A 20,142-nucleotide genomic window follows, 5' to 3' on the forward strand; every position below is an offset into this window, starting at 1 on the left:
CCAGAGCTAAGGCCTGGCTGGTGGGGCCGGTGCCCAGCTGGCCTGGCACTGTCCTCTCCACAGGCCTGGCCTTCCCACCCAGGTGCCTGCTTCGCTCCTGCCCTCTGCTGGACTGACCTTGGCCCTCTGGCTGGGGCCCCTCTGTGATATCTCTGGGCCCAGCCTGAGCCCTCACCTGCGCAAGCAGCAGAGGCCAAGGACTGAAAACGTGGGGCCTCTCCACCCGGTTCTCTGTCCCTGGTGAGGTTCTGGGCCTGCCGGCACAGTGCCTGCCAATGCTGGGGTCCTCCTGTCTGTCCCCACAGCCTTGCCAAGGCCTGCACAGGCTGCTGGGCTACTGGGCCTCTGCACGGAGCGTGTGTCCCGGCTCCAGGAGGGTTTGCCGACTCACGGAGCCCATAGCAGCAGTTCTGGGGTGCCTGTGAGAATTAACAGGAGAATTACAGGAGTAAAGAGCTGGGCTGGGCGTGGGGTGCTGTCCTTCTGTGGCCGTCCTCAGTCTGTATGGGACTGCTTCCTTGTTTTGCTTTATTCTCCCCATTTATTCCTGGTGCCTGTCTCATTCCTGTCCCTCTTCCAGAAGCACCCGTGCAAATGTAATGAGTCTGGAATCTGTCCTTGGACAAGTGTCTGTGAAAAATACATAGAGTTCTTTTGTAGGTGTTTGTAACATTTACGTAAAGCGGTCTGGGCTGTAGATCTCCTGTTTGCTCCTCTAACTCGGGAGGGTGTGGCTGGTGCCCCTCACCAGACGCCTGGGCACCTGCTGGAGCACAGAGCAGAGCCGCAGGCCTGTCCCGCTTTGCTGGCTGGATCCCTGACCGTCCTTTGTGGCCATCTTGGCCATTCTGGTTTCCCCTTCAGAAAACTCTTCATATTTCATTGGTTTTCTGTTGGTGTTCTTGTCTTTTCCTTGCTTGTTTGTAGGAGAACCTCCAGATTCTAGATCAGTGACTCTTGTCGTTTGGTGGCCTGTCACCCTGTCAGCTTTCTGCTGTTCCCCCACCCAACTGAAACCATTCACTTTGATGAGGTTGAATCCATCTCTTTGTTTCTGTTGTTGTTACCTTATGTTCTGTGCTTTTGGTGGTCTTTTTTTCAAGGGTTTGGTTTATAATTTTTTTCCACCTCAAGGTCACAGAGCTATTCTCCCACAGTTCTTTTCTTTTATCAGCTCTACAGTTATAGCTTTCACATTTAGGTGTTTGATTGCCTTTGTTTATAACATGAGGCAAGTGTCCAGATTGCCTTTTCTTCCTGCGGTGAGCGAGTTTTCCCAGCAGCGTCTCGGTCACGGTCCTGCCCTCCTCATCGCTGCGTGTTCCCAGCCGCTGCTCCCTGCCCGCTTACGGACTGGAGTTGTGGCCTGTCCTCACGGCAGGAAGGAAGTGCCTCTTTGCATTTCATTTTCAGAATTGACCTGCTTATTTGTGGACCTCTATTCCTCCACTTAATTCTAGAAGGATTTTTTTCCTTTGGTTGAATTCCTCCAAAAAATAAAAAAGTTCGGCTGGCATTTTTATTGCAGTTGTAACTTATTAAGTAAGCTTGGCCCAGTTGTTACATTTTCTCCTCTGGAGTCTTTGCTTGATTAACTCCTGGATAACTTGTAGTTTCTGTTATCTGGTGACGTCTTTTCTGTGAGGTTCCCTCCTCAGCACTGTTGATTCCTCTCGTTTGTTGGAATCTGTACGTAGATGACATATGGTCTGCAGATGATGACTGTTCTGTCCCTGGGTGTCCCCTCCCCACTCTCTGGTCTCTTCCTCCTGGCTGATTGCACTGGCGGGGCAGCAGGGAGTTGAGTTGAAGGGAGGGTGTGCATCCTGTTTTCTCCCCAGGACGTGGTGGCCATTATTGTCATTATCGCTGCCCTCCCCAGCATTAGGTCCAGCTTATAGCGTGACTCCGGGAGTATTTTTTAGAGTATCTTGAGTGCCATTCTGGAGTGCAGGTGATGGCTGTGGTCAAGAGGATTTTGAGACACTGTCCAGGCTCGTTTGAAAAACTGCCAGGATCAGCTGGGCCTTTTCGCCAGGGGCAGTGGGGGCAGAGGCGCGGGGATCTCGCCAAACCCTACTTAGTTCCTTTCTCGGTGCCAAGGCCAGGTGCCTCCCCAGTCCTGGAGGGGGTGGGAGCTGGGCGGGACGCCGAGCCCCCAGCGCATGTCCTCCTGCTCTCACGCCCACCTGTGTGCTCTTCCCTCAGAACGTGCTGGCCAAAGCCCTCTACGACAATGTGGCCGAGTCCCCAGATGAGCTCTCCTTCCGCAAGGGCGACATCATGACGGTGCTGGAGCGGGACACGCAGGGCCTAGATGGCTGGTGGCTCTGCTCGCTGCACGGGCGCCAAGGCATCGTGCCCGGGAACCGCCTCAAGATCCTCGTGGGCATGCATGACAAGAAGCCCGTGGGGCCCGGCCCCGGCCCGCCCGCCAGCTCGGCCCTGCCTCAGCCCAGCCTCCACCCCCCGGCAGCCCAGTACACACCCATGCTGCCTGCCACGTACCAGCCCCAGCCGGACAGTGTCTACCTGGTGCCCACCCCCAGCAAGACTCAGCAAGGCCTCTACCAAGCCCCTGGGCCCAGCCCACAGTTCCAGTCTCCCCCGGCCAAACAGACAGCCACGTTCTCCAAGCAGATGCCCCATCACCCGTTTCCCAGCCCAGCCCCAGACCTTTACCAGGTGCCCCCGGGGCCTGGCAGCCCTGCCCAGGACATCTACCAGGTGCCGCCTTCCGCTGGGATAGGACACGACATCTACCAGGTCCCCCCATCCATGGACGCACGGAGCTGGGAGGGGACGAAGCCACCAGCCAAGGTAAGGCCTCCCTGAGTGGCCAGGCAGCCCTCCTGGTGGGTTTCAGCCGGGCCCAATTTTGGGATGCAGCAGGGCCCAGCCAGGCACCCTTGGGGACCTCCGGGACTCCAGCAGCGGCTCCGCGTTTGGTCTGGGGTCGAGGTGGGAGGTGAGTGTCTGGGGGATGTGTTTATATGTCTGCTGACGTGCGTGTGAGCAGCCCGAGAAGAGACATCAAGCTGGCCTTGGACCATGAAGTGGCCTTTAGCTGACAAGCCCCAGTAGAAGGGTGTCAGCAGCAGAGGACACAGCCTGTCAAAGACTGTTGTGGCAGGTGGGGCCTGACCAAGGAAGCCTGAGCAGCAGCTGGGAATGGACCCCCAGGGGCCTGGAACCTTCCTGAGGGCGGAGGGTGTTGGGTAGGAGTGACCTGCCCAACCATGTCCTGGTGAAGCCATTCTGCCCAGAGGGGAGGGTGCAGGGAGCCCAGGAAAGGGGAGCTGGGAGGCATTTGAAGGGGAGAAATGGAGTATGGAGCACAGGGCCGCAGTTGGGCCAGAGTGGCTGGAAACCCAGAAGAATGGACTCGATGACAGAGTCGTTTCTCTCTCACGTAGCATGGTTGGGGGTGAGCGGTGTGGCGCTGGCGGGCACCTCCGAGACTGTCAGAGCCTGTGGCTCCTCCTGGAGCGCAGGTGGTGGAGGGCGGGTCCTCTGTCTTGTTGCTCTGCCACCTCGTCACGGGGCTCGCGGGCCAGGACAGTGGCCGCATGAGTTCCCGCCAGCAGAGAAGGGAGGAAGGGACAAAGGGGAGAGGCCAGCCAACATGTGCCCAGGGGCTCCCACGGTCCCCCTGTGGGTGCAGCTCATCTAGATCCACACGCACCCAACCCTCTCCTCTCCTGGGCCGTGTTGGTGGGTTGTGGGCACCTGCAGGGTGGCCTGCTCGTGACTCCTAGACCGCGGGGAGGACACTGCCTGCGGGATTGTAGGTTCACCGTGAAAGGGGCTCTTGTTCAAGTCCCTGGTGGGCTGTTGCCAGTGGGAGGCTGGGCGGGGGGCAAGGCTCTGAGCCCAGCACCTCAGCTCCACACAGATCTGCGTATGTGCCCTCATAGCCAGGGCTGTCTGCCTAGGAAGGAGGCAGGACTGGAGAGTGCCATGTCTAGTGTAGAGCAGCCGGTGTCTGAGGACACTCACCGTGCGGCGCCGAGCCTCTCCTCAGAGCCGGCCCAGGGCTCAGATGCCAGCTGGGCAGCGGTTCAGCATGCAGTGTTGCCCTGCCCCGCCACAGGCAGAGCTTGGAGCGGGAGACCTGGACCCAGGTCATTGGCTGGCTCAGGGTGGGGCTCCGTGGACACTGGCCACCAGGGGACTCTGGGTCACTGGCTCCACTTCCCTACCTGCTCCTTCAACCGCTTGGCCAGAGACAGGCCAGTGGCAGAAGTGAGCCATGCTGGACTGGGATAGCCCAGACCGGGCTGCTCCCAAGATGGCTTTGGGGGAGGAGGAGTGACTGGGGGTAAGCCTTGGGGCAGGCCGCAGGCCATCCCTCTGCACCCGTGCCCACACACAGCTCACATTCCGCACACTCCCCACGGAGGCATGCCCTTCCCCTTTCCATCCTCTCCTTTCCCGAGTCCAGGCAAGCTTGTTTTGGTGCAGCTCCAAGGCCAGGACAGGCAGTGGAAACCCTGTGGCCCAGGAAGCAGCAGTGAGGCCTTTACTCCGGGCTGTGGATTTGAGCTCACGTTTTGGCCATTGGCACTGTTTCCCTCCTATACGAGGGGCTTGCTCTCAGACTGCTTCTGGGCTCACCTGGCTGGTGAGTGCTCTGCATGTGCCCACTGGTGGGGTTGCCCAGGCCCTGTGTCCCTGAGGACCCAGAGCGGCCTGATGGCCCCAGGAGGAAAGCTCTGTGTGCTGGGACCTGGTTGCCCTCCCCTGAGAAGCCTCATGGCTCCTGGCCTGGGTAGTCTCGATTGCGGCTGCTTTTATTTTATGGTCCATGAAAGTGTGCTTGCTTGTCACAGGAATGCGTAATGTATGAGAAGGCCTGGAGATGAGCTTCCCCAGTCAAGAGGGGATCGCTGGGGGATTTCAGCATGTTTTGTCTAGCGTGTTCCCTATTCATCTTTTACAGATTTGTACACATACTTTTGCATTTTGAGGTTGTAAATCCAGCATCAGATATCAGAAGCATTTTGGGTCCCTAAGCGTGATCATGACGACCACCCCCGGTTTTGCTGGGTCGCCCCTTCTGCTGGGGGCGGGCTCCAGGCGGTTTCTAACGGCAGTAAGGCCGTAAACGTCTTGGAGCATGCATGTGTGCCTGCGTTTCAGGCTGTGCTTTCAGAAGCCTGGGCAACTGAGGCCCCTGGTTCTAGGGCTGGAGGTCGGCTCTGCTGAGGGGAAAAGACTGTGGGGTGGGTGGGTGGGGCCTTGGGTCCAGGAAAGCAGAGGGCGAGTGACAAGGCTGGTGGCCAGGAGGGGTCAGCCTCCTGGAGCCTGGAGCAGGGTGGCCTGCGTGGCTGCCGGGGGGAGGTCAGGGCCACACCGGGTGTCAGCACCCTTTGGGGCTGGGCCACGCTTTTAGGGAGCTGAGGGCAGAAGCACGTGGGGCCCCCGGAGGAGGAGGTGTCTTGTGAGGTCCCTCTTGGGGGAGCTCTGGGTCAGGGCTGCAGCTGTGCCTGAGGGAGCAGCTGTGGCACTGGGTCAGGCTGGGGGAGACACAGCTCCACTCAGCCTTGTTCCTTCTGGGAGGACAGGAGCTTGGGAGGGAGGGGACCCACATCAGGTGTGTGCCTCCGTCCCCCAGGACCCCCAGCGGTGCTCCGTTTTCCAGAGCAGGAACCCAAGGCTCTCAGATGGGGGGCGGGGGGCGGGTGGTGACAGAGCGAGCCGGCCTGGGTCACGAGGGGAGATGCCCATTTCGCAGAAGGGGGACAGGCAGCCAGGCGGCCCGGAGGTGGCCAGGGGCCCAGGCAGAAGGCAGCAGGCGGCCCGCCCCGTCCCTGGGGTCTTGGGAGCCTTCAGCCTCCCTTCTCACTGCTGCAGGCGCCCTTATGAGCCTGGGTCTGTGGTCTGGGTGCGCATCTGGCAGCGGGCATTGTGCGCGTTTTCTCTGCCTCTGCGTGTCTGTCTTCTGTGCCCTTGAGATGTGTGTGTGAGAGAGCTTGTGGGTCTCGGGCTGGGCTCTGTGTCTCCTCCCAGACTCTGGCTTTGTCCGCCAGCCCCAGGGGGCTCCAGGTTCTGCTAATGGGGCCCCAGGTGTGGAGCAGGGCGGCCTGTGATTAGCGGGCTCCGCGGCTCTCTGGAGAGTTGGTTTCCCTAACAAGCTTTTCCCCCGCTGGTGGCTGCCTGCCTTTTCTTCTAACAGAAAACATTTGTTGGCCAGTATGGCTGCTTACTGTCACTGACTCAGCCGCGTGAGTGGCCAGCTGCCCGCGGCCCAGGCCTGGGGTCCGGCCCCAGCGCCCCTCCGCCTGCGCCCCGCCCTCTCTCACCAGCGTCGGGGCGTGGAGAGGGCGGCACACACCCCTCGTCCTGGGCTGGGTCCCCACCTGCCTTCCGAGGCCGGCAGGGCCCGGAGACACCTCAGGCCTCGCCTCAAGGCCCCGCCAACCTGCCACGTCCCGCCAGCTCCCGCCAGCCACCGCCCCCCACCCTGCTGTTGGCAGGTTCCAGGGTCTAAAAATAGCTCTGGAGGAGACTCAAGTCTGGGGCTTGAGGAGAGAAATGAGTCTGGGAAGGGCCGCCAACACCACTCCCAGACACGCCGGGGGTGGGGTGCAGTGGGCCTGGAACACCCCCTGGCGGCGCTCACCCCAGCAGCTAACAGGGAGCCAGCTCTGCCGGGCTGCCCGGGAGGCGACCAGGGGCTGCATCAGCAGGAGGCTCTGCCGAGCCCTGGGCTGATCAGAAAGTGGTGGTGCCTGCACTTCAGTGGGGTCGTTGCTGCTCCTGGGGTGCCCGGTGCGTGCACACAGCCTGTGCCCTCCAGGGCCCATGGGCCCGCAGAGCTGGCTGTTGGTGTCCTGGGGGCTGGGCAAGGCACAGGATGCAGGATTCTGGGGGCGTGAGCCCCAGGGCGGGCCCTGCCTCCGCCTTGCTGTCCCCAGGGATGTGTGTGGGGAGCCCCTGAGTCACCACTGTCCCAGACCTCCCATTTGATTAGGGAACAAAAGGCCTTTTTGTCAGAGAAGAGCTGAGCCAGGAGCCTTGTGGAGGAGGTGTGCCCTGAGCTGGGTTAGAGGATCCTGCCAGCCCCTCCTACAGGGCTGACCCCTCCCACAGGGCCGGGTGCCCACAGGGAAGGAGGCTGCCCACCCAACACTGCCTGCGAGCGGTGCCAGCTCTCGCCCTGCACCTCGGGACAGGGGAGGGGCACCGGGGAGGGAAGGGGCTGGCCTCCTCTCTGGGCCAACATCCCCCCACGAAGGCCTTACCCTGTTAGGTGAGGGGTGGTCCCCGTGGCCCCAAGGGTGTGGTGCGGTGGGGAATACAGGTCTTGGTTCTGGTCTTGGTCAGTCCCTCACACCCACACACAACTTGCCAAAACAGCTTCCATCCTTCCATTTGCAGGAGAGCTGGCCCTGAGGGGCTGGGGGTTCTTGGTGGCCCCGTTCTCAGGAATCTCCCCAAGAGTGCTGGGGGGGCGAAGAGGGCAGGGCTTGGAGCCCCCAGGCACTGACTGTCAGGATCTCCTGCAGGCCACCTCCTCTGGGTCCAGCCCGAGGAGGGCACAGCCCATCACTGCCACCTACATCTGTCCTGGAGCCTGAAGGTGGCTGCTGGGTCCTATGGTAGGGACAACTCCTTGCTGGGCAGGCCTCTCGAAGGAGGGTGCAGCTGGGAGGTGCCATCCAGCCGGGGCACCTCAGTCAAGGGTGGCCCCTCCTCCATCAGCCCACATGTTCTCTCCTCTGGAACCTTCTGGGTCATTCAGCTGTAGAGACCACTTCTGTTTCCTGCCAGAACCAGACGGCTCTAAACAAATAGCGGGGGTCCTTGTATTCGCCACATGCTGTATTTCATTGAAGAGAGAGAGGGCAGGGAATACGAAGGGATGCGGACACCCTTGCCTCTGAGCCCACCCTTGGGGAGCCCCCTTACGTATGTCCTGCTCACCTCACGGGGCGGTGGAATCTCTCCAGGGCCGGTGGTGACGGTTGGCTGTCTGCCCCCAGGTGGCGGTGTCCACCCGCGTGGGGCAAGGCTATGTGTTCGAGGCCCCCCAGCCCGAGCAGGACGAGTACGACATCCCACGCCACCTGCTGGCCCCGGGGCCCCAGGACATCTACGACGTGCCCCCTGTTCGGGGGCTGCTTCCCAGCCAGTACGGCCAGGAGGTAGGTGTCGGGGCCGGTGGGCACGGGGGGGGGCCTCAGCCTGGCCCTGCATGGAGAGTTGGGCTTTCTTGGCCCCAGCCTGGGTGGTCCTGGGGTAGAGCTGTGGGTTTCTGCTCTTTCTGTCCCCTCAGGTGGCCCTGGCACTTGTATTACTGCACCTTTTCTGCCCTCAGGTATATGACACGCCCCCCATGGCTGTCAAGGGTCCCAATGGCCGGGACCCATCGCTGGACGTGTATGATGTGCCCCCCAGTGTGGAGAAGGGCCTCCCGCCATCCAGCCATCATGCGGTAAGCATTTAGGGGATGCTGGGCCCTCACAGGCTGAGGCCCGATCTGTGCGTGGGGTTCTGGGTGTGAGTGTGTGTGCGTGCCCTGGGGTGGGGACTCAGGTCTGCAGAGCCGGGGGCATCGAGAGACCTGTCTCCAAACCCCAGCTCTGCCTGTCACTCGCTCTGTGACAAGTGGAAACTGAGCCCCTCTGAGACTCAGCTTCCTCATCTGTAAAAGGGTCCCTTGTAAGGCCTTCTTCAGGAGGTTCTTGAGAGGATCACACAGGATATCAGCAAGGTGACCACAGGATTTATCATCCAAACCAGGATACTTCTGAGAGTGAAAGGAGAATGACAAGATAGTTATGAGGGGGCATCAGGCACAAACCAGGACTGTCCTGGGCGAACCAGGGTGTCGTTACCCTGAATACAACCTGCACATAGCTCAGCTAGGTACCTGCCACAGAATAGAGAATACGCACGTGGTGGTGGTGGTGATGCTGGTGGTCACGTGGGTGGTGATGGTGGTGGCGGTGGTGCTGATGGCGGCGGCGGTAGTGGTATGATAGCTGACCTCTCACTGAGCGTTTGCAGGTACGCAGTGAATTAGCTCACGTAATCCTCACAACAAACCTGTGAGGGAGTTTTCCCATCTTATAGGTGAGCAGACAGGCACAGAGAGGTGGAGTCACTTGCCTTAGGTCACACAGGTAGTAAGCAGTGGAGCCAGGATTTCGAACTCTGGTCTGGCCCCAGAGTCGGGCTCTCAACCGTAACCTGCATGAATAAGAATCATGACAAATGTGCACGCTGGGCTGTGTCTGTGTGTGTGACTGGGTCCTGCCCGTAGGCTCCCGGGTGGGCAGATGGGCCGGCAGCCTTGACCACTTCTTGGCCCCCAGGTGTACGATGTTCCTCCATCGGTGAGCAAAGACGTGCCCGACGGCCCACTGCTGCGTGAGGAGACCTATGACGTGCCCCCCGCCTTCGCCAAGGCCAAGCCCTTTGACCCGACCCGCCACCCAATGGTGCTCGCCGCACCCCCTCCGGACTCGCCACCAGCTGAGGACGTGTACGACGTGCCGCCCCCGGCTCCTGACCTCTACGACGTGCCCCCCGGTTTGCGGCGGCCTGGCCCGGGCACCCTCTACGACGTGCCCCGAGAGCGGGTCCTTCCTCCCGAGGCAGCCAACGGCAGCGTGGCCGACGACGGTGTATACGCGGTGCCCCCCCCCGCCGAGCGAGAGGCCCCGGCCGACGCCAAGCGCCTGTCGGCCTCCAGCACGGGCAGCACACGCAGCAGCCAGTCGGCCTCCTCCCTGGAGGCGGCAGTGCCGGGCCGTGAGCCCCTGGAGCTGGAGGTGGCCGTGGAGGCCCTGGCACGGCTGCAGCAGGGCGTGAGCGCCACCGTGGCCCACCTCTTGGACCTGGCGGGCAGTGCGGGCGGGTGTGGGGGCTGGCGCAGCACCTCCGAGCCTCAGGAGCCTCCGGCACAGGACCTGCGGGCTGCCGTGGCCGCCGTCCACGGGGCCGTCCACGAGCTGCTGGAGTTTGCCCGCAGCGCCGTGGGCAATGCCGCCCACACTTCCGACCGCACGCTGCACGCCAAGCTTAGCCGGCAACTGCAGAAGATGGAGGACGTGTACCAGGCGCTGGTGGCCCACGGTCAGGCCCTTGACAGTAGCCGGGGAGGCCTGGGGGCCACTCCCGAAGACCTGGACCGCCTGGTGGCCTGCTCGCGGGCTGTGCCCGAGGATGTCAAGCAGCTGGCCTCCTTCTTGCATGGCAACGCCTCGCTGCTCTTCAGACGGACCAAAGCCTCTGTCCCAGGGCCTGAGGGGGGTGGCCCCCTGCACCCCAACCCCACCGACAAGGCCAGCAGCATCCAGTCCCGGCCCCTGCCCTCACCCCCCAGGTTCAACTCCCAGGACTCGCCTGATGGGCAGTACGAGAACAGTGAGGGGGGCTGGATGGAGGATTACGACTACGTCCACCTGCAGGTGGGTGCCCGCTCTGCCCAGGTCCCCTGGTCCTCTCGGGGCTCTGACTTGGCCACCCTGTCGTGGGCATCCTGATTCCCCCCCACAGAGGGCTCTTGTAGCCAAAGGAAGATGTGGTCCCCAGCAAGACCTTGGTGAGTCCCTGTGCCCTCCTCGCTTGGACCTTCCAGGCCAGATGGGTCCCTGGAAGCCCACCCTCAGCCTATCTCAGGCCTGTGGACCCATGTGGCCCCGACATCAGGGATCCTGCAGTGCCAGCCAGGGAGGGCCCCTGAACACCTGCAAGGGCTGGGCCTCTCGTGACCAGGCCAGAGGTTAGGGATTTGGAGAGGTGAATTCTGAAGTACAAGCAAAGACAGAGATAGTAGCAGGCGTGGGGGAAACAAACAAGGTGATCGGAAGGTGGGGTGGGGTTGGCCTCTGAGCAGAGGCCAGGGTGCCAGCCGATTGGGCATCCTGGTGAGTGGCATTCCGGGCTGAGAGCCAGCAGGTGCCAAGGCCCAGTGGTCAGGGATGGGTGGGCAGACCCTGTATGCCAAGGGGAGGGGCCTGGATGTGATTCCTGCCATGGGAGCTGGGGCAGGGAAGATCGACATGGCCGTGTGGAGTGTGCCTAGCCCCTTCCTGGGGGCAGGAGGTGAAGGAGGCCCGGGAGAGCCGCTTCCTCCGGAAGCTGCCCCCACCCTGGGCCTGAGGCCGCAGTATGAGCCTGGGTGCAGCTGCAGCGCCACCTGGTGGCCGCTGGTCTCACTGCACCCCGCTGGGCCTCAGGGGGCTTCTGGCTCAGCTGCATCCTTGTGTCTACCCTCCAGGGGAAGGAAGAGTTTGAGAAGACCCAGAAGGAGTTGCTGGAAAAGGGCAACATAATGCGGCAGGGGAAGGGCCAGCTGGAGCTGCAGCAGGTGAGGACACTCAGGTTCCCCAGCCTCTCCCAGCACAGGCGTCCCTAAGAATCTGTCTCCTAAGCTGAGCCTCCCAGGGCCCTCCCTGCTCAGCCCGTCCCCACTCAACTGCATGACTGTCTCCGTGTGTTCGTTGGATTTATGTTTAGGTTATTATGGTTAGGTATCTCAGCGCACACAGAAAACTGTGAAGACAGGAAAGAAGCCACTCACCCTCAGGGGTGGTCACCGTGCTCTGGGGCTGGTTTCCGGTCTTGCTCCTGCCTCGGAAGGGGCCTCTGTCCGTGTTTGAGATGCTACTTTGTGAACAGTTACATCTGCTTTTATCTCAAGATGTTTCCATGGCATTAAATATTCGTCATAAGTTGTTTCTAAAGTCAACCTACGTCTATTATGGTTGAATGTTTACGTTGTACCCAGTTTTTCTTATTGTAAATAATACTACTGTGTTTATCTGAGGACATTGGATTTTCTTCATATTTTGGCTTGTTTCCATAGAGTAGGAGAGGGATTTTTTTTTAAATTATTTATTTACTTATTTTTGGCTGCGTTGGGTCTTTGTTGCTGTGTGCGGGCTCTCTTTAGTTGCGGTGAGCGGGGGCTACTCTTTGTTGCGGTGTGCGGGCTTCTCATTGAGGTGGCCTCTCGTTGTGGAGCACGGGCTCTAGGCGCGCGGGCTTTAGTAGTTGTGGCATGTGGGCTCAGTAGTTGTGGCTCGCGGGCTTTAGTAGTTGTGATACATGGGCTCAGTAGTTGTGGCTCGTGGGCTGTAGAGCGCAGGCTCAGTAGTTGTGGCGCACAGGCTTAGTTGCTCCGCGGCATGTGGGATCTTCCCGGACCAGGGCTCGAACCCGTGTCCCCTGCATTGGCAGGCGGATTCTTAACCACTGCGCCACCAGGGGAGTCCGGGATTTTCTTTTTTTAAGGGAGTTTTATTTTGATTATGAAGATTTAAAAAATTAAAATATAGTCTAGTACAAAATAAACACAGAAATATCACCCGGAAAGTTTTCCTCACCCCACCTTCCCTGGGCATGGGGAAGGATGGTGTAGGAGAGAGCCCACCAGGTTCACCCTGAGACCTGGGCCATGGTGTGTGTTTTTCAAAGCCACGTTTCCCCAGCTGTCAAGCGGGAAGTGTAGTTGCATCCGTCTTGGGGTCGATGTGAGAATTAAATGAGTAAACAATATGTAATGCTTAGGAGGTGCTGGGCACATAGAACATGTTCAGTAAAGGTACAGATGTTAGTAACTATATATGTATGGAATCTCCACTGACTTAGGAAATGGGCATGTGCTTTATCTTCTTTGTCTTTCTCTGGACTGTTGCAGCATTTATTTAACCAGTCCCGTGTTGGTGGACATTTAGTTTGTTCCCAGAGCTACTTTTGTAAACAAAGTTGTGCTGACTATAAATCTCTTCACATATCTGGTCAGTCACTTAGATAAATTACTAGAAGCTGGGATGAAAGGTATGTGAGTGAGAAACTAAAGATCTAGAGTTCCTAAGCGAGGGACATCAAGTACATAAAATACAGGAACATAAAATACCCTGACAGGGAAGTTTGTCGCTCCCTTCCTGCATCAGTGAAAAATCTGGAAACAGCCCCTGCCTGCCACCACCAAATACCTCACAGTAGAGTACTGGTTGAATAAAGTGTGAGCATTCGTACAGTAGAATATTGTGTAGCTACCAAGAGTTTGTCAAAGAATGAAAAAGACCCACCGAAGGTAAAACAGAACAAAAAGAGTGTATTCTCCCTCTGGACGGGAGAGCCAAGCAAGTTTCACCAGGTAGCCTACGAGGGAAAGAAAGAGGGTTTCACGTGCTAGGAAGGGACAGTTTCACGCTGGTTTGCTAATTAAAGTAAAGCCTGAAACCTTGGTTAGACAAGTACCTGAGTCCCTGAGTCTGTGTTCATGGCTGGTCCCAACGACCCAGTCAGAACCAGCTTGTGGTGAGGACGTGTTAGTCCACACCGCTGCCGCCTAGGCAAGGCTGCTGCTGGTGGAAACTTTTACCATGTGCTTTATACGTTCTCACTGAATAGGAAATGAATGACCCGTTGCTGGGTGCTAAAGGTAGGCTATAAAATATTATATATTGTGTGTTTCCGGTTTTCTAATTGTAAAGGAAATGGGAATATTCCTGTTTAAAGGAAGACGTGTTTGAGGAATATTCACCGGTTTTTCCTGTGAATATTTGTTTTCTGAAATTTGCAAATACCATGACCTTTTTGCTTTTGTTTAAAAGTCTTATTATGGGAAATTTAATACATGTATAAAATTGAAGAAAATAGTCCCCCAGGTACCCACTGGAGAAAAGGAACCCCGGGTACCATTCACCCAGCCCCAGCCATTCTCAGCACCACTAATCCAGTGTATGTAGACCCCTTTCCCACCCGTGCCCACCCCCGCCGCCCGATCATTTTGAAGATGTTACATCATTTCATCTGCAAATACATCAGTGTATATTTCTAAAAGACGATTTACCAGAGATTTAACAGATTTCTGGATGCATGGGATTCCAGTTGATAACTATCTTTCTTTCTGCTTGGTGTCTTTGAATCTTTTTACACTGCATATGTTAAGGAGAAAAAAAATTTTTTAACTTTTCATTTTGAAATATTTGTAGATTCATAGAAAGTTTGAAGGAAAGTACAAAGCAGTCCTGTGTCCCCTTCTCCCAGTTTCTCCCAGTGATCGCATCTGAAGTCACTAGATAACAGCACCCAAACCAATAGACTGACATCCCTCACCCCTGCCGCTGCTCATCTGTTCCCATTTCTAGCATTTTGTCATTTCAAAAATGTTATATAAACGGAATTATTTGAGATTGGTGGGAAAGTTATTTGGAGACTGTCCAGAAGGCAGGCAGGGATATGTGCTCGGCCAGTAGGACAGAGGTAGCCTGTTCCCCTGCCCACTGACTCTGAGCTTTGTCACTTTCCAGAAGGTCCCCCTCTCTGTCCCTTTTGCTCTGTGGCTGTGGTTTTCACTCTGTTCTCCCTCTTCCCCAGCTGAAGCAGTTTGAACGGCTGGAGCAGGAGGTGTCACGGCCCATAGACCACGACCTGGCCAACTGGATGCCAGCCCAGCCCCTGGCCCCGGGGCGGACGGGCGGCTTGGGGCCCTCGGACCGGCAACTGCTGCTCTTCTACCTGGAGCAGTGCGAGGCGAACCTGACCACGCTCACCAACGCGGTGGATGCCTTCTTCACCGCCGTGGCCACCAACCAGCCCCCCAAAATCTTCGTGGCACACAGCAAGTTTGTCATCCTCAGCGCCCACAAGCTGGTATTCATCGGGGACACACTGTCACGGCAGGCGAAGGCGGCCGACGTCCGCAGCCAGGTGACCCACTACAGCAACCTGCTGTGTGACCTGCTGCGTGGCATCGTGGCCACCACCAAGGCCGCTGCCCTCCAGTACCCGTCGCCTGCCGCCGCCCAGGACATGGTGGACAGGGTCAAGGAGCTGGGCCACAGCACCCAGCAGTTCCGCCGGGTCCTGGGCCAGCTGGCAGCTGCCTGAGAGCCGTCAGCCAGAGGGACGGAGGGCAGGGGAGGAGGGTGGCGATGGGCCCCAGAGAGCCACCGTGCCGCGGGCGTGGGGACAGGCGACCCCAGCTCCACCCGGGCCTGGTGCCCCAGACTGTACAGGGATTTGTGTATATTTATGGCGGGGCAGGATGTGGGACGGTGCCTCCTCAAAGGAGCCCGAGCAGAGCTGGGCCCTGGAGCCCAGGCCAGGAGTGGCTGGCCGTCTTTCCTGAGCGTGCTGAGGGCCCAGGAGGGCCCAACATTCGGGGCCGGGCTGGGGGCTCGCAGACCGCTTGACCCACGTAGCCTCAGGTGACCCCTCGGGCTGACCAGCCCCATGAGGGTGCCGTGTCCCCCTGGCAGGGCAAGCTTGGCTGTGGTGTATTCTCTCTGCACCAGGAGAAAACCCTAAAAAACTATTTTTCATTATTGATTTTCCAATCATTTGACTAATAGTCTACATTTAAATAAAATTTAAAAAATGAAAAGCATTCTCCTGAGGTGTGAGAGGCAAGAGGACCTGTGAGTGGGAGGGCAGGTGTTTGCCACTCTGGATGCCACAGGTGGAGTCACGGGTTGAAGAGATCTGTGGTGAGGCTGTGGGCAGCGCCTCGGGAGGGTGAGGAGAACGTGGGTCCCTTCAGAAGAAAACGAAGGCTTGGGGAAGCGGGGCTGGGCCAGGAGCTGAGGTGGGGGAGCCTGGGCAGCTGGAGGGAGGCTGAAGAGCAGCCGTCAGAATCCAGGGCTTGAGGCCAGAAAGGCTCAGCGTGAGTGCAGTGGCCAAGGGCGCAGCCGCTGCTGAGGTTTGATGAAAATCCAGCATGGTCCCTGGGCAGGCGGCCGAGGCGAAGGCAGATGCAGGGTGATGTGCGGGTGGGAGCAGCTCCAGGAGCTGCTCCAGGGCCCCTGCATCCCAAGGCAGAGAGCGCCCCGCTAGGGGCACCGCTGGGAGATACACTATTCCACGGAGAGAAACTTGCTTTCACAGGCCTTATCCAGAACTTAGCTCTTAGAAAGCAGCTCTTAACTTCAGCTTGTGGAACTTCTCCACAAGTGTCCCCTTTGAATTACACGTGGACTTGGACTCCCAGTTGGGAGGTAGGAGACAAGAGGGTCCCTCACCCTGGGTCAGGGGCCCCCTTCCCGGAAGTCTGGGGTAGGTCTGGCAGCCCAAGTAAGGTGAGAGCTCTGGGGACCAGTGGTCCTGCTCCCAGCTCTCGCCATTCTGCGTGTGAACTTGAGTCTCATTTCCCCCGTCTCTGTGAAGAAGGGAGTAGGGCTGGGTATCTGCCAGCTCTCTCAGCTCTGAGCTCCAGAGGGGACCTCAGTGAAGGCAGCCATCCTCCCGCCCCGGCGAAGGCACAGAAGTGAAGATGCAAGCAGTTTTATTTGGGTTTTACACACATGGGGGCTGGGGCAGGGCAGAGGCTCAGTTGGCCTCTAGAACTCCGAGAACCCAGGGAATAAACTTTGTGATCCGGGTGTACACGCCTGGTGAGAACGGGCCACACCGGCTGCTGCCCCAGGACACGATGCCCACCAGGGTCCAGGCTCCATCCTTCTGGCAGACCAGGGGGCCACCAGAGTCACCCTGTAGGAGGAGATAGAACTTGTGTTCAAGCCTGAAAGGGAGTACCAGGGCCCTGGTGTGCCCGGACCTGGCAAGTCCAGGGGGTGCAGACAAAGCACAAGTGGGGACCCAGTGGTTGTGCACAAGAGACTCAGATCTGCTCAAATGGCAGCCCCAGCTCGGCCACCTACTCCTGGAGGGCCTGGGGCAGGTGGCTAATCCTCTCAGCCTCCCCATCATCTGTAAAATAGGCTGAAGTGTCCAGCTCGTGGGGTTGGTGTGAGATTAAATACCCCTGGGAAGCCCCACACCACACCTGGCCAGAGCCGGCCCTCACCAGGGGCATCTGATAGGGCTGGTCCAGCCCTTCACTGGGGCACTGGGCAGGGCATGAAGTTAGATAGGTCATGGCAGAGAGGAGTGGGCCTCCTGGCCTGGCCAGGGGAGGCACGGTCAGTGAGGGCGGGCAGGGTGGCAGAGCCAGGCCGTACCATGCAGGAGGAGATGCCGCTGGCGCCTGCACAGATCATCATGTCAGTGACCTTGCTGCCCCAGTACTTCCTGCAGTCGGCGTTGGACACGATGGGCAGGGTCGCCTGCTGCAGCTTGTCGGGGGTCTCGAGAGCTGCAAGGACAGAGGGCATGGGGTCAGGGCCCCTCATCCCACCAGCCCGCCCCTGGGGAGAAGAGACGAGGGGCCGCCTGAGCCCTGCCCTCCCCCTGCACGGTGCTCGTCTTCCTCCGTCACGATGATCGTGGACACCGAGCTTCGAGCCTTCCCTGACACCTTCAAGGAGTCTGGGACGCGGCTCCTCTGCGATTCCACACCAGACAGCGGGGACTGTGCTTCCAGCAGTTGTTGCAACAAGTCCTGCCTCGGAGCCCCGTGTGCTCTGGGCCCTGCCGGCCACTGTGTGTGGGCGGAGGGGCCGGCCTTCCTCCCCAGGGAAGGGGATGGACGTCCTTCTGACTGGGGACACTGGAGGGGACCCCCGAGGGAGCACTTCCCTCCTGCTGCCCTTTCCCGCTGCTTCTGTCCTGTTACGGGACCAGCCGGTGGGCCGTGGCCGGGGCAGAAGAACTCAGGACGCCGAGGAAGAACCTGCGGAGGGGGGGCACCTGGGCGCTCAGGCCCGAACCCGACCAGGACATCGGACTCCGGGCCCAGACTTCAGGGGCGCTGGACGCACCCGCCCTCCTCAGTCTGGAGGGAAATCCGGGCTGTCCATCTCCTTGCAGGTTAGAGGGGGCGAGACTTGCTGGTACTTAGGTGTTTCTTCAGAAACTGTTTACGTACATATTATTAACCCTCATTTTTATTCATGTTTGGTAGGGTTTTCATTAAGAGGGTTTTAAGTAAAGAAATGGAAGATTTATTGACTGTTGCAATTTATGATTGTGTTTGGAATTTAGACCAAAAAACAGAATGAGTCTCACTCCTGAAAAGTCCTCAGGGCACTCACCGTTGTACCGGGTCTTGCCCCAGCCCGTGGTGGCGCACAGGGAGCCCGCAGGGAAGCTGGCGTTGGCGCTGGGCAGGCACACGGCGGACACGGTCCCAGAGAGGCTCGCGGGCGTGGCCAGCTTCAGCAGGGCGATGTCGTTTCGGACCGTGCGCAGGTCCCACAGGGGGTGTTCAAAGACCTGTGTGGAAAGGGTGGGGGCTGGGTGGGCCGCAGAGGGAGGACTTGGGAGATTTTAGGGGCACACAGACCTGCACACTGGGAGGGGCCGGCAGTGCCGAAGGGGCAGAGTGTTGAGAAGGGAACCCAGATGAGGCTGAACAGACCAAATCCCTGGGGTGCTGGGGAGATGGCATGTGACATATTTTGCGTTTTTCTACAATGAGCAAAACTTATAATCAGAAACAACCTTCAGTGTTTGTAAAGGAGCTTTATTATTTGGGAAAGAGAAGAAAGCTCAGACTGGAGCAGTGCCAGTGGGGTGAGGCCTGAGCCGCTGGCCGGGGTCATCTGCCCCCTCTCCCCCTGCCCTCCTGCTCCTCTGCGCCCCAGGGGCCCACCCTCCTGGCTGCCCGCCCGGCCGTCTGTACCTCAGCGACCCTCAGCACCTGGACTGCCTCCTCCTCGGAGCCGTGATCAGACACCCCGGCCACCACGAGGTGACTCTTCCTGGAGAGAAAGGAGGTGGCAGACGGAGCTCAGGCTCACGGCCACCACCTCAGAGGAGCGCCCGGAGAGCGTGCCAGGCAGGGTGAGCCCCGGCTGGGCTACTGAATCGCGTGGTGACCTTGGGGCCTCAGTTTCCCCATCTGTACAGTGAAGGCAGAGGCCCAGACCAGCTGTCTTGGACCAAGCTGGGGTCTGGGGAGGTGGGGCGCTAGGGCTGGGGTCTTCTGCAGCCTGGGGACAGAGCAGCTTCTGCCAGACTCTTTCCCACTCGCTGGCAGCGCCCGGTCGGGGTTAGGAGCGAGTGAAGGTGGTCTCTTCAGGCAGGTGAAGTGGGGGCCCCTCCTGCCCCAGCCCAGGCCTCACCTGACCCCGCAGTGGGCGGCGGTGACCACCCAGCCCTCGCTGATGAGGGAGCCCCCGCAGAAGTGGAAGCCGGAGCTGGTCTGCGGAGACGGGGGGAGGGAGAGTCAGCCTTGCCTCTCCTGCCTGACCCCTCCCTGTCTAACCTGCCCCTCCTCAGCCTCCCCCTCACCTGCAGGGACACCTGCCAGGGCCAGGAGCCGGGGACAGCGTCCTCCCCGTTGACGATCCTGGACAGGCCGCTCAGCACAGGGTCGATGGTGGGGACCCCGCAGCCTGAGGGGCAAGGACAGTGCGGCTGGTCAGTGGGTGGTGCCCCAAGGGGGTCAGGGGAAGACTCGGCACTTCCAGGTCTCTGTGGCACCCTGGCACCCAGAGTTTTGTCCGCTGCAAGGAATTCAGCCCCCCACCGGTCCAGCTGACAGCTGCCCTTAGAAGGTGCCCTTGTGGACGGTCCCCGAGGCTGAGGGTATCTGGAGTTGGGGCCCAGGCTCCCCGGCCTGCTCTGTGCCCTGAGGGGAGTGTCCAACCCACTCTGAGCCCAGGATTCTGTCCTGAGGGCTGGGATGTCCTGCTTGAGTCCTGGGGGCTCTCATGGCCTCTGAGTCTGCAGGGGGAGCAGGTTTGGGCGAGGTTGTTACCCCAGTTGGGGTGGCACACACGCAGGAGGCTGTCCAGATCCAGAGGGTGGAGGTGCAGGGCAAGATGGATGGACCTGGGGGACATTCTCAAGGCAGCATTCACACAGCTTGGTGGCACATTTGGAGGGTGGAGGAGCCCAGACCACCCCAGCTTCTGAGTGAATGGAGGAGACCAAATTAGGCAGGGCCCAAGGGACCTCCAGGCAGTGGAGGGGGCTCCAGGAGCGCCCAGTGGAGGAGTGGGGAGCTGGGCAGAGCAGCCCAAGGAGGCTCAGGGGGCAGCTGGAGGGGCAGGTGGCAGGGGTAGTTAGAGGTACGAGGACTAGGGCCCTCCTGTTCCCTGCCTCTGGGTGGGGGGTCAGGGGGTGGGCGAGGCTCGGCCTGGGGCTGCCAGGCCTGCCTGAGCCTTGCACTTACCGAAGCTGCTGCCAAAGAGGAAGAAGCCAAGGACAACCCAGAGAAGGGCCATGGTATGTGACTCAGCAGGTGAGATGGGGTCTGCCCGAGGGACCGCCCAATATATTCCCTCAACCCACCAATCTTAGCCTGCCTCGCCATCCCCTCCTTATCATGAG

The 20,142-nt window shown here is 59.4% G+C and overlaps 2 protein-coding genes across 4 annotated transcripts in view; one reads left to right on the forward strand and one right to left on the reverse strand.

Moving 5' to 3' along the window:
- BCAR1 (BCAR1 scaffold protein, Cas family member) overlaps positions 1-17,810 on the forward strand; it is a 38,289-nt gene extending 20,479 nt beyond the window's left edge. For 2 of the 3 annotated variants that reach the window (XM_068527456.1, XM_068527455.1), the window contains exons 2-7: positions 2,209-2,820; positions 7,989-8,150; positions 8,324-8,440; positions 9,324-10,421; positions 11,234-11,323; positions 14,344-17,810. In XM_068527456.1, the coding sequence (XP_068383557.1) occupies positions 2,209-2,820; positions 7,989-8,150; positions 8,324-8,440; positions 9,324-10,421; positions 11,234-11,323; positions 14,344-14,856 (2,592 nt within the window). In that variant the 3' untranslated portion in view covers positions 14,857-17,810. The remainder of the gene's footprint in view (positions 1-2,208; positions 2,821-7,988; positions 8,151-8,323; positions 8,441-9,323; positions 10,422-11,233; positions 11,324-14,343) is intronic. The other variant, XM_068527457.1, reaches the window with a different exon arrangement.
- On the reverse strand, positions 16,251-20,036 carry LOC137752356 (chymotrypsinogen B-like). The gene is made up of 7 exons (XM_068527088.1): positions 19,985-20,036; positions 19,099-19,202; positions 18,930-19,009; positions 18,488-18,566; positions 17,898-18,078; positions 16,926-17,059; positions 16,251-16,455 (listed from the first exon to the last, which is right to left on the reverse strand). Exons 1-7 carry the CDS (start codon positions 20,034-20,036, stop codon positions 16,294-16,296), a joined length of 792 nt encoding a protein of 263 aa, XP_068383189.1. The 3' UTR covers positions 16,251-16,293.
- Between the last annotated feature and the right edge of the window lie 106 nt (positions 20,037-20,142).

The sequence above is a fragment of the Eschrichtius robustus genome, chromosome 19 (assembly GCF_028021215.1).
Source record: "Eschrichtius robustus isolate mEscRob2 chromosome 19, mEscRob2.pri, whole genome shotgun sequence".
In the NCBI taxonomy this organism is placed as follows: Eukaryota; Metazoa; Chordata; class Mammalia; order Artiodactyla; family Eschrichtiidae; genus Eschrichtius; species Eschrichtius robustus.